This window comes from Leucoraja erinacea, chromosome 1 (genome assembly GCF_028641065.1).
Source record: "Leucoraja erinacea ecotype New England chromosome 1, Leri_hhj_1, whole genome shotgun sequence".
Lineage (NCBI taxonomy): Eukaryota > Metazoa > Chordata > Chondrichthyes > Rajiformes > Rajidae > Leucoraja > Leucoraja erinaceus.
The window spans coordinates 43,184,170-43,197,956 of NC_073377.1; the positions used below are offsets into that span (position 1 = coordinate 43,184,170).

General features: G+C 45.8%; 1 protein-coding gene across 3 annotated transcripts in view; it reads left to right on the top strand.

Moving 5' to 3' along the window:
• LOC129696117 (probable phospholipid-transporting ATPase IM) overlaps window positions 1–13,787 on the top strand; it is a 199,420-nt gene that overhangs the window by 62,957 nt on the left and 122,676 nt on the right. For all 3 annotated transcript variants that reach the window (XM_055633597.1, XM_055633586.1, XM_055633606.1), the window contains 2 exons: window positions 1,772–1,842; window positions 11,434–11,516. In XM_055633597.1, coding sequence (XP_055489572.1) covers window positions 1,772–1,842; window positions 11,434–11,516 — 154 coding nt within the window. The remainder of the gene's footprint in view (window positions 1–1,771; window positions 1,843–11,433; window positions 11,517–13,787) is intronic.

A 13,787-nucleotide genomic window follows, 5' to 3' on the forward strand; every position in this document is an offset into this window, starting at 1 on the left:
CCGCCGCCGCCATGTTCTAGAACTTCAAGGAGCTCAGCGGAGCGCGCAGCACAACCTGAGCAGCAGTTTAAAAATGCTAAGTGACAAATTTAAAGAAGTGAACGTTAAGAAGCCAAGAAGTACAGAAGACATAACAGGGGTGATGTCACTTGCAGCGTGAGCAGCAGCAGGCAGTCAGATCCATTGTGACGTCATCAGCGAGACCATCTCGTTTATTTTCTAAGTTATTTGAGATTTGTCAATATTTTCATAAATAACTTGAGAAATAATGCATTACATTTTCAGATGAGGCAATTTTTAACATCATGGCGTAAATCTCGATCGGAATATGTAAAAATTTCACCGTTAGCGCGTCGTGTTTTTGAGGAGATGTGAAACGCACACGAACATCACATAAATAAATACACATCCAAGATCAGAGTTTTATAAGTATAGAGATACAAGCAGAATTAGGCCATTGAGCCCATCGAGTCTACTCTGCCATTCTATCATGACTGAACCATTTATCCCTCTCATTCTCCTGCCTTCTCTCTGTAACCTTTGACTCCCTTACTAATCAAGAACCTATCTGTCTCTGCTTTAAGTCTCACACAGAAAGTAGAGATAAAAACTGTTAAGAAGCAGCACATTTTTATTTGATTATGATATTGATTGTTTATATAATTTATTCGATAATAAATTTAATTATATACTGCGCATCGGAGCAGCACAGTAGCCCAGCAGTAGTATTAGTGCCATACAGCGCCAGAGATCCTGGTTCGATCCCGACTACGGGTGTTGTTTGTACAAAGTTTGTTTGTATCTCTATAATCACGTGTTTTTTCTATGAGTGCTCTGGTTTCTTCCCACATACCAAAGACAAACAGGTTTGTAAGTTAAAGGGCCTGTCCCACTTACGTGTCCTTGGCACGCAAATTACGCGACCTTGTCGTCTCGTTGAGGTGCACGGGCATCGTGGGGCCGGTCCCACTGAGAAGCGCAGAGGGGTATGTAGTTGTGCGTGACATCGCGTGGGACTCCGAAATTTTTGTAGCAAACAAAATCTTCGCACGCCAACAACCTGTCGCGTAACTAACGGCCAAAGTGGATCAGGCCCAAGAACCTGGCGCGACGTAACATCTCACCTCCAACAGCAGCAGAAGCAGGCAAACGATCGTTAAGCTCGGCCTGGGGCTCACGGCCGTTGCGGTCCAGATCCGCCCCCACTACTACTCCCAGAGCGGGGTCAAGAAGATTGAAGATAGACACAAAATGCTGGAGTAACTCAACGGGACCAGCAGCATCTCTGGAGAGAAGCAATGGGTAACATTTCGGGTCAAGACCCTTCTTTCAGACTGAAGAAGAGCCTCGACACGAAACGTCACCCATTGCTTCTCTCCAGAGATGCTGCCAGTCCCACTGAGTTACTCCTGCATTTTGTGTCCATCTTCAAATTACGTCACGCGCTCCAGACGGCTGTGCGGGCGTATGAAATCGCGCGCGACCTTCGCGAGCCCGTCGCGCCTCAATGCGACCACGAGGTCGCGTAATTAGCGTGCCAAGGACACGTAAGTGGGACAGGGGCTTAATTGTTTTTTTGTAAATTGTAAATTGTCCCTGGTGTGTAGGATGGTGCTAGTGGACGGGGCGATCGCTGGTCGGTGTGGACTTAGTGGGCTGAAGGGCCTTTTTCCGCACTGTATCTCGAAAATTTAAAAGTGTAAAATCTCTACTAAGACATTGTTAAAATACAGCTTGTAATAGATTCATCAATCTATTTATTTCTACTTAGGCAGATTTGCTCCTGTTATCAAGTAGTGAACCATATGGCTTGATTTACATTGAGACAGCCGAGCTTGATGGGTAAGTGAGTATCAAAGTTATAGAATGTTCCGATGTGATGACATGTTATTTAAAATAACTTAGTTTGAATTAAATAGTTTGTCTAATTTAAGTCAAATGTTTCTTGGACATAATTTCATATTTTGAAGCATAGATTTCTACTGTAGAGGAAGGAAAAGTAAGACATTCAGTGAATTTCTTTCAGTTTGGAAGGTTGTAGAAAGGCCTGAAGAGCATTCTTGGAAAAGTAATAATTGAACCTCGAGTGCCTGATAATGCCCAAGGAAGTTTACGCAGCATCAATTGGAATTTCCCCTTTACAAGATGGTGTGCAACTTGGAATACATTTTATTTTATCTTCCTTCTTTGCTGTTTTCCAGATTTCCTTTCAGTAATATTTTTGAGCAAATTCATCCTCTTATCTTCCAAGCACGCCTTCCTTTTAACATGGATTAGTTTTCCATCTTTTATGGGATTTGCATTGAACTGGTTTTTGGTGTTGGCTGTTTGCAAACTTTTGCCTGCTTGTATTTTACCAGCACAGAGATTTTCATATATATTTCTTAACATATTCATTTTCAGCACCTAGTATCATTAGCGAGTCCAGCTTATATCCTTAATTCTTCTTGAACTGAGTGGCTTGCTGGATCATTCACATGCCAATCACATTAGTGTGTCTTGCGACATATAGGTCAGACTACTTCAGCACAGCAAATACCCTACTGAAGGAAAATAGTGGAACAGTTGAATGTTTACAGGTGTTCGGAAGATTTTGTGAACCTTATAAGTAAGGCGAGAAAAACGTTTATTTTCTCAAATTCAATATTACTCACTGAATTTAAATTACACAGGTGCTGTGGTGTAAATTTAACTCCGGTTTCCGGACTGTTCGTCAAGATTGTGAGATCTCTGCACTTATCAGTTTAGTTTATTGTCACGTGTACCTAGGTACAGTGAGAACCTTCTGTTGCATGCTATACATAAATACAATCGAGCCATACAGTGTACGGTGTATTTACAGTGTATTACAGTACATTTCCAGTACAAGGGAATAACGTTTAGTGCAAGGTAACGCCAGCAAAGTCCGATGGTCACCAAAGTTGTAGATAGTAGTTCAGCACTGCCCTCTGGTTGTGGTAGGATGATTCAGTTGCCTGGTAACAGCTGGGCAGAAACTGTCCCTGAATATGGAGGTATGGAGCTTTTACCAGATGGGAGAGGGAAGAAGAGGGAGTGGTCAGCAGGGATCTCACTTAACTTTTTCTCCCTGTTGCCAGCCAGGCAACTTAGGCAGCTTTTTAGGTTTCCAAATGACAGTTTAGGTGGTCAATTTAAGACGGCTTGCATGACGCGTGCGATAATGTGCTCGAAAGAAGTGCGTAGTTACCAGTCGGAATTACGCTCAATGAAGCATTCACATATTATTTCTGCTTCAAATAAAGTCACAAACTAAACATATTCACCAATCAAGACATGATATATACCACAATGACATGCAGCAAAATTACAATATAGTATCTCAACTCTTTTTACACACTGCATTTAATGCAATTTCTATTATTTCTTTCCACTTCCCAACAAAAATGTGGTTGGATTATTCAGCGTATGATCAACCTGTGTCAATAAATCCTGGACCATGGTAACATATATGTTTTACCATGCACACTACAGATTGATGCAAGCATGTTTTCTGTGATGGACCGAATATTATCATGACATGGCCATAGCATGGGTCATTATTGCTATTGGTATTGGTACAGAAACACTCTCGCTTCCCACATAATTCATCTACAACAAAATATACAGGTTTCAACAAAATTTCTAAAGGCATTTTATGATAATAGTTGTTAAAACCGACTATACCCATCTGACATTACACTAACTGACAAGAGATGGCCAAAGGACATAACTGCAGCAAATGTTCTTTTGGTAATATGTTTAAAGGTTTCAAAACGCCACATTACCAGACATTCAGATTAAATGTATGTGTTGTGAACAGCAATGAAGATACCCAGTTTGTATGCACCAGATTTTTTTTAAATTATTGATAAACGCTGTTTCCCACATTCCCTCTTCAGAATTAACGTTAAAATTTCAACTGAAATATCTCCTGACCAAATTTGTGATGTATATGACCAACTGTAGAAGTAAAACCTGGATAAATCCAACGTACAGTTGTGAATGTTGCTTATTAACTAACAGTACTGATACTCCATATTAAGAGCATTGATTTGTCGTTAAAATGAATTCTGTAATAACGTGTCACCGGTAGCAGTGACAATCGAACACTGCGGGTTTAATGTTTCACGTGTTCACAATTTAATTAAGCCATCTTTATGGATTAAAACAAATAATAACATTGGCATTTAAAACACATTTGATTGCATTCCGTTATCAAACATAGTCAATTTTTGCTCTGAAGACATTTCCAGCAAAGTAGGGTTGGGGGGGGGGGGGGGGCGCTTAAACGTGCGGGATGGATAGATGGGGGGGGGGGGGGGGGGGGGGCAAGGTGCTGGATGGATGGATTGAGGCAGGGGAATGGGAGGATCACTACAGGATGAATGGGGGATCACTACAGAATGGATGGGGGATCAGTGCAGGATGGATGGAGGGGATCAGTGCAGGATGAATGGGAGGAACAGTTCAGGATTAATAGGGGGATCAGTACAGGATGAATGGGAGGATCAGTGCAGTGTGGATCAGAGGGTCTGTGCAGGATGAATGGGGCGATCGCTACAGGATGAATGGGGCGATCAGTAAAAGATGAATGCTGGTGATCAGTACAGGATGGATGGGGGGGGGGGGAGCAGTACAGGATGAATGAGGGGATCAGTAAAAGATGAATGAGGGAATCAGTACAGGATGGATCAGGGGGATCAGTACAGGATGAATGAGGGGATCAGTACAGGATAAATGAGGGGATCAGTACAGGATAAATGGGGGGTGGCAGTGCAGGATGGATGGGAAAGGGGGTGAATACAGGATGAATTGGGGGACCAGTGTAGGATGGATGGGGGGGGGGGGGGGGTGTTAGGAGAATCAATCAGGAGGAGGAGCCATCTTGGGTCCATTTTTTTTTTTGTCGTTTTTGTGAGTCCTGTGTTTTGTTTGTGGGAGAAATAGACTTGTGAGGGGAAAGGGGTAACTATATTTCTAGGTCCCTACCTGGTCGGTGAGGCAGCTTTTTCTCCGGGCTGCCCCGTCGACCCGTCCTCGTGGCCTATCAGCGGGCGTGGAGCGCCGTTTCCTGGCGGGGATCGCCCAGCACCTCAGCTCCGGTGGCGGCACAGCGCTGGAGCGCTATCGCGGAGCGGAGCGGGCGATGCCTTGCCTGGGTCGCCGCGCTGGATCGACGCGCTGGAGCTCCGGTGAGCTGTGACCGCCGAGTTCAACACCTCCAGGCTGTGGGTCTGCGGAGCGGAGCGAGCGGCACCGACTTCAACATCGAGAGCCTGGGAGCTCCAAACCGGCGCGGCCTTGTCAGCTTCGGAAGCCGCGGTCCCCAGTTAGGAAGCGGCCGCTCCAGGTGGCCCAGCCGCTGAGAGGACTCTCCCGACGCCGGGGCAACAGCACCCGGCGCGAACGGCCAGGAACCTCGGGCCTCCGTAGAGGCTATAGCGGAGGCCTCAATAGGCCTGACTTTGGGAGAACTGGGGATGGGGACTGGACATTGTGCCTTCCCCCACAGTGGTAACCATTGTGGGGGGATGATTTTTGTGTGTAAGTGATTATTTTAGTTTGTGTCCAAGTTGGCTGTCGGAAGGGAGAGTGTACGCTGGCGCGGTTTAGCTGCCGCTGCTCTCTCTTCACATTGTGTTTTTGATTTTTTTTTGTTGTCTTTGGATCGAATTCTGTCTTTAATTTGTGTATTGGTGATGTCTTTATTATTTATTTTACTCCGATTATATGTTTTTTACTCTTGTTAAATTCTGTAAGGTGTCCTTGAGACTTTTGAAAAGCGCCCATAAATAAAATGTATTATTATTATTATTATTATCAATGCGAGGTGGATAGGGAGATCAGTGCAGGATGAATAGATGGGGGGGGGGGGGGGGGGGGGGGGGAGCACAGGGGATGTCAGTGAGGACTGAATAGAGGAGGGAATGGGGATCAGTGGAGAGAAGGGGTCCCAGGTTAAGGGGGGTGCACAAGAGAGGGAGAGGGAGAGGGGAAGGTGGGGAGGAAGGAAGGTCAGTGCTCATCGGACAGGGACGGTATCATTGCCCCGCTGCTTTGGCCGTCCCTGTCCACCGCCAAGTGCCGCCGCCAAAGGGGGAGGCAGTTGGGATCTCCTCGCCACCGCCTCCCCACCTCCGCCAGCCAACAGAAGGTGTGGGGCCGAGCAGTGCAGCTGCTTCAGACGGCGGAAGGGGGCCACCCCCTCCCGGCCTCGGCGTGTGGGAGGGTTTGTTTTGAAAGCGGTATTGTCATTAGTGGAATGGCAAGCAGCGGCCGCTATCAGGGCGGGTGGGGTGTTGGAGGAGGAGCCGCAATTGCGGCCGCTGTCGCTGCCAAAGATCCTATAGGATGCTGCTGTGCGGGGCCCGTCATTTGCTCCGACCCTCCGTCACCCCACACGCCGTATCTTTGCTTAGCACTATATCGTCGCCGCAGCGCAACAGAATATGCAAACATAGTATGATATGACAAACGAGAGAGAGAAAAGAAAAGCTCAGTGTGTATACATACACATACTCACTACATACCCATATATATTGTTGCACTGTTTTTCATCAGAGGCGCTGATGTACTTTCCTTATAATTGCATCAATGTGCTGGGTCCAGGAAAGATCTTCGGAAATATGCCCGCCCAGGAATTTGAAGTTTTTGACTCTCTCCACCACCATTGTGGACCGGTTATCAAATAATGATCAAACGGAGTACAGGATGGAGAATGTGAACCTCGTGTCCTGATGTCGAGACAACAACCTTTCTCTCAAAGGAAGACAAAAGTGCTGGAGAAACTTAGCTGGTGTGGCAGCATCTATGGAGCAACGGTAATAGGCAACGTTTTGGGCCAAAACCCTTCTTCAGATCCTTTCTCTCAATGTCAGCAAGCCAACGCAGATAATGATCGACCTCAGGAAACAAAGCGGTACACAAACCCCAGATTGTATTAATGGTGCCGAAGTAGAGTTGGTTGAAACCCTCAAATTGCTTGGAGTCAATATCACCAACTACTTCTGGACCACCCATATTCAGAATCAGATTCAGATTCAGGTTCAATTTTATTGTCATTGCACTTTTCAATGCAACAAAATAGTTTAGCCTGTTGTCATAACATAGTATAAATTACAAAACACACACTCAACAAAGTTTAACATCCACCACCATGAGTCCACCAGGCACCTCCTCACTGTGATGGAAGGCAAAAAGTCCCAAAGTCGTTGTCTCTTCCCTCCTTGCTCTCCCTCTGCACTGAGGCGATCCAGGCCTCTGATGTTGTGACCCAACCGGGTGATGGTAAGTAAGTCCCGCGGCTGAATCCGAGCTCCGCAAATGGGCCGGTTCAAACTCTGTGGCCCGAGGCGTTCGAAACTGCCAAAGCTGCCGCCCTCCAGTCCAGCGGACGAAGCTGTTGTTGCGGGAGCTCCGGAAAAACAGGTCACCAACCTGTGACCTGCGAGCTCCTGACGATGTCGTCCACTGGCCCGCGGCCGAGCCTCCGAGGCTCCGAAGTCAGGTTAGAAGTCTGGTCGCAACGCCACCACAGCCCCGAAGTCGGCCAGCCTCGCGTTGGTAAGTCCTGGCTGGCTCTGCCTCCGGAGCCTCAAGGTCGGTCCCAGTTGGAGGCCGCCAGCTCCGCGATTTGCCTCAGCGCAGACGGAGGCGGAGGCGGGAGATACGGCAAGAAAGGTCGCATCCCCCCGGAAGGAAGAGTCAAAAAACATGTTTCTCCCACCCCCCACACATACACAACTAACTAAACTGAAATAAACTAACAACGGGACAAAAGAAAACACAAAAAGAAAAGACAAACGGACTGCAGGCGAGCCGCAGCTGCAAGGCAGCGCCGCCACCTCCGGAATAATTGAAGCAACGACCAAGAAAGCACACCAATACCGCTACTTCCTGGGATGGGTTAGGAAGTTTGGCATGTCCCCTATAACTATCACCAACTTCTACAGATGCACCATAGAAAACATTTTATCAGGATGCATCACAGCTTGGTTTGGGAACAGCTCCATCCAAGACCGCAAGAATTGCAGCAAATTGTGGACGCAGCCCAGACCAACACACATACCAGCCTCCCTACCATAGACTCCATATATACCTCAAGCTGCCTCGACAAAGCTAGCAGCATAATCAAGGAGTCGCAACCTGGCCATTCCCTCTTCTCCCCTCTCCCATCAGGGAAAAGGTATAGAAGTGTTAAAATGCACACCACCAGATTAAGGAACAGTTTCTTCCCAGCTGTATTCAGGCAACTGAATCATCCTATCACAACCAGAGAGCAGTGCTAAACTACTAACTACCTTTTTGGTGACCCTCGGACTACCCTTGATTGGACTGTGCTGGCTTTACCTTGCACTAAACGTTATTCTCCTAATATGTCTATACACTGTAAATGGATCGATTGTAATTATGCATTGTCTTTCTGCTGACTGGTTAGCACACAAAAAAAAGTTTTTACTGTACCTTGGTACACGAGACAATAAACTAAACTAAACATAAAGCTTTTCACTGTACCTTGGTACATGTGACAATAAACTAAGCTAAAAGCTAGCTGTAAGATGAATTAGTGTTAGGAATTTTGGAGCCGGCATGATAAGACCAAGTGAGAGGGCTGAGCATTGATAATAAATGTGTTAGAAATGCAGTTACATTTTATTTAATTTTAATGCTTCCTGAGGTCTTTATATTGCTTTTAGTGGTGAATGTAAAATCATACCCACATTCCTCCCGCTGACCACATGGCAATCGTTTAACTGCAATTTTTTTCCACTTACACTTTCCTAATGACAAGCAGAAATAGGTTGTATCTCCTCCCTTTGGTTCTTGCAGTTTAATTTAGTTTAGTTTAGTTTAGTTTAGAGATACAGCGCGGAAACAGGCCCCTGGGCCCATCGAGTTCGCGCCAACCAGCGATCCCCGCACACTAACATTATCCTACATACACTAGGGACAATTTATACTTATACCAAACCAATTAATCTACAAAGCTGTATGCTTTTGTAGTGTGGGAGGAAACCGAAGATCTCAGAGAAAACCCACGCAGGTCACGGGGAGAACATGCAAACTCCGTACAGACAGCACCCATAGTCAGGATCGAACTCGGTTCTCTGGTGCTGCAAGACAGAACTCTACTGCTGCGCCCTCATGTCTGATGTAATCTCATCTAATCATCTAATAGATAGATCTCATTTAATCTCCAGAGACTTGTCACCATAACATAGCACAGTCTTTGCCTGTTTCAGTAACATTACACTTGTGTTCTTTGCTCCACTTCAACTTCAACAAGTTTAGCTGGCATATATGGAGAGTCCCTTTAAATACTTTGATTACATTGGCTCATGCAGATTACTGTAATGCCTTTTTATGTTAATTAACTGAAAGTGAAATGGTATTACAGTGGTAGCGTACTATAAATAGTTACAATGGTGCTGCAGCCAGTTACATGTTTTTCACAAGCTCAAGTCAGGAGATGTGCATTGAAATGAAAAGTAGCAATACTCGTGGACTTTGTGCAAAAAGACAAACAGACAAACAACCAAACAAACTACAAACAGAATGGAACAGAATCACATATTCTTTTATATATTAAATATTGTGGGCAGAAGGAAAAAGGGAACCCCACCCCCCCAAAAAAAACAGCAATTGAAAAAAAAAGCAGTAGAGTGGTACAGTAAAGTTAGTCCCTGGTGAGATAGGAGTTTACAGTCCTAATGGCCTCAGGGAAGAACCTTCTCAACCTATCCGTTCTCACAGCATGGCAACGGAGGCGTTTGCCTGAACACAGCAGTTGGAACAGTCCGTTGCAGGGGTGGAAGGGGTCTCCCATGATCTTATTGGCTCTGGAGTTGCACCTTGTGATGTATAGTTCCTGCAGAGGGGCGAGTAAAGTTCCCATAGCGTGTTCGGCCGAACGCACTACTCTCTGCAGAGCCTTCTTGTCCTAGGCAGAGCAATTCCCAAACCAGATTGTGATATTTCCGGACAAGATGCTTTCCACCGCCGCTGCGTAGAAGCACTGGAGGATCCTCGGAGACACTCTGAATTTCCTCAATTGCCTGAGGTGGTAAAGGCGCTGCCTTGCCTTACTCACGAGTGCTGCGGCGTGTGATGTCCATGTCATATCCTCAGAGATGTGGACTCCCAGGTATTTGAAACAGCTCACCCTATCCACAGTATCCCCATTTATCCTCAATGGAGTGTACGTTCTCGGATGATGTGCCCTCCTAAAGTCCACGATCAGCTCCTTAGTTTTTTTGATGTTCAAGAGGAGGCTGTTGTCCTGACACCACAGTGCCAGATCAGCCACCTCCTCCTGGTAGGCCTTCTCATCGTTATCGGAGATCACGCCCACCACCACAGCGTCATCAGCAAACTTGATTATCGAGTTGGAGCTGAACCTAGCCACACAGTCATGTGTGTACAGGGAGTACAGTAGGGGGCTGAGGATGCAACCCTGGGTGGATCCTGTGCTCAGGGTGAGGGACTTTGATGTATTCCCTCCCATCTTGACTACCTGGGGCCTGGCGGTGAGAATGTCCAGGGCCCAGGCACATAGGGGGGTGTTGAGCCCTAATTCCAGTAGCTTCTCAGCCAGTCTGGTGGGGACTATCGTGTTGAAGGCTGAACTGAAGTCTATGAACAGCATCCTCACGTAGCCCCCCTTCTGACTGTCAAGATGAGAGAGAGCGGTGTGCAAAACCTGGGAGACCGCCTCGTCCGTGGATCTGTTCGGACGGTATGCGAATTGTAACGGGTCCATGTTGTGAGGGAGGAAGGCGTAGATGTGTTTCTTCACCAGCCTCTCAAAGCATTTCATGACTACCGAGGTGAGGGCCACTAACAAGCTGTTAGACCTTCTGTTTCCAGTACTGGTAGCTGTGCTATAACCTGTGTTTCCATACTGCGAATTAGGTATAATGTAATTGATGAATTAATGAACATTATTTGTGCTATATGGGCAGAATTAGTTGGAACAGAATTGGCAACTAGAGAATAATTTAAAAGTTACTTTTCAAATTGATAAACAAGTGGCTATTGAAATTGATAAGCAATAGTTTCTATCAACACTTGTGCAATGATACTCTATTAAAACAATATAACACACAGCCTATATTGTTTTTAGCATGCATTAACAAAAATAAATGTTTTTTTTTTAAATAGACCTTTATTTTGAAAAACCTGTGGGGGAGAAATCTTTGTATTTGGAGGTCTAAATTCTCCAGTCCCTAACTCCCCTTTCCTCATTGACACAATTGTTTTTCTAATTGATTTTCTATAATGTAAGATTTCTTATCTGCGCAACTATCGCATTATAGTGGAACTACCAGTATATGGATAAAGTGTCAATTTGTAAAGTATTTCTATTTTCTTTGTAATTCCCAGAAGGGGTTTTTATAATATTTTGTAAACATTAATGTATCTCTCTTATTACAGTGAAACAAATCTGAAAGTTAAGCAAGCATTAACCGTCACTTCAGACATGGGAGAGAACACCAACGCTTTGGCAACTTTTGATGGTATGTTAGTTTTCTTACAACATAAATAATATAAATATTAAACCATAATACTTTAAGTAAAAGTTATAGTAATGTATTGATTGTAAAAGTTACCAAGAGTATTTCAAACAATCACATTTCTGATAAAAAATTAGATTTTGGAACCATTTATCTTTTTTCAGTAATCCAGAGATCAGTTCAACATTTCTAATGATTGATATTGTGATATTTAAAAAAAATATTTGTTTTCAGGGTTTCCTATGACCTTATAAGGTATTAGTAAGCTGACTTCTCCTATTTACCTCTTTGATCTCTACTGGAAAATCTGTAGAAAAACAGAACCAGGTAGAACATAGATCTAGATCGTGTGCAGACGTGGTGCCGACGGACGAGAGGCCGAAGCAAAAAAGGCTTTTAGGCGTCCCATCCTTTCGGTTAGTTTGCATTTAGGCGTGCCATCCTTTTGGTTTATTGGCGTTTCGGCCTCGTTTCCATTCGGTTCTTTGGCTTCGACTTCTTTGCTTCGGCTTCTTGTCCGTCGGCGCTAAGTCTGGGTACCGGTCTAGATACTACTTAATTTACAGCGCTTTGCTAAGTCGTCAAGTGTGTTTTATTGCCATATGTCCCAGAATGGCTGTATGGAAGAAGTTGTTCCTGAACCTGGACGTTTCAGTTTTCAGGCTGCTGTACCTTCTTCCCGATGGCATGGATGAAATGAATGTGGGCAGGGTGGTGCGTGTCTCTGATTATGCTGGCTACCTTTTTGGACGCAGCGACTCCGGTAAATCCCTTTAATGGTAGGGAGCCAGTGATGGACTGGGCAATGTTCACAACTTTTTACAGTCTTCTTTAAGACTTAGTAGAAGTTCAAGAGAATCCTCTCTGCATACCAAATCTCCATAATGTTCTCAGGAAGTAGAGGCATTTATGTACTTTCTTTATAATTGTATCAGTGTGCTGGGTCCAGGAAAGATCTTCAGAAATATGCAGGCCGAGGAATTTGAAGTTTTTGTCTCTGTCCACCTTCGTCCCGTTGATATATGCAGGATAGAGGGTCCTCATCCTTCCTCTTCCAAAGTCCACAATCAGTTAATTGGTCTTACTGACATTGAGATCCAGGAAGACCAATTATCTCCGCCTGTTCGTGCCCCACCAAACTCATTTCCAAATACCTTGACTCCATCCTATCACCCTTGGTTAAATCCCTCCCTACCTATGTTCAAGACACCTCAGACACTCTCCGTCGTCTCCGCGCATTCAATTCTCTAGGCCCTCACCCCCTCATCTTCACCATGGACGTCCAATCACTCTACACCTCCATCCCCCACCACGATGGTCTCATAGCCCTCCGGTTCTTCCTCGACCAGAGAAGCAACCTATACCCAGCCACTGACACTCTCCTCCGCCTAGCGGAGCTGGTCCTTACCCTCAATAACTTCACGTTCGACTCCTCCCATTTCCTCCAAATACAAGGCGTAGCTATGGGCACACGCATGGGGCCCAGCTATGCCTGCCTATTTGTAGGTTACGTCGAGCAATCCTTGTTCAATACATACCAGGGCCCCATCCCCGACCTCTACCTCCGCTACATCGACGACTGCTTTGGTGCCACCTCCTGCACCCGCACACAACTGACTGACTTCATCCACTTCACCACTAACTTCCATCCGGCACTCAAATACACCTGGACCATTTCCGACACTTCCCTACCATTCCTTGACCTCACTATCTCCATTGCAGGTGATAGACTTCTGACCGACATACACTTTAAACCCACTGACTCCCATGGCTATCTGGACTACACTTCTTCCCACCCTGCTTCCTGTAAGGACTCCATCCCCTACTCCCAATTCCTCCGTCTACGCCGCATCTGCTCCACGGATGAGGCGTTCCACACCAGGACATCTGAAATGTCCTCACTATTCAGGGAATGGGGGTTCCCCTCCTCCACCATAAATGAGGCTCGCACCAGGGTCTCTTCCATACCCCGCAACACTGCTCTCTCTCCCCATCCCTGCACTCGCAACAAGGGCCGAGTCCCCCTAGTCCTCACCTTTCACCCCACCAGCCGTCACATACAAAAAGTAATCCTCCGTCAGTTTCGCCACCTCCAACGTGACCCCACCACTCGCCACATCTTCCCATCTCCCCCCATATCTGCCTTCCGCAAAGACCGCTCCCTCCATAACTCCCTTGTCAATTCTTCCCTTCCGCAACCGCAAGAGATGCAACACTTGTCCCTTTACCTCCCCCCTCGACTCCGTTGAAGGACCCAAGCAATCGTTCCAGGTG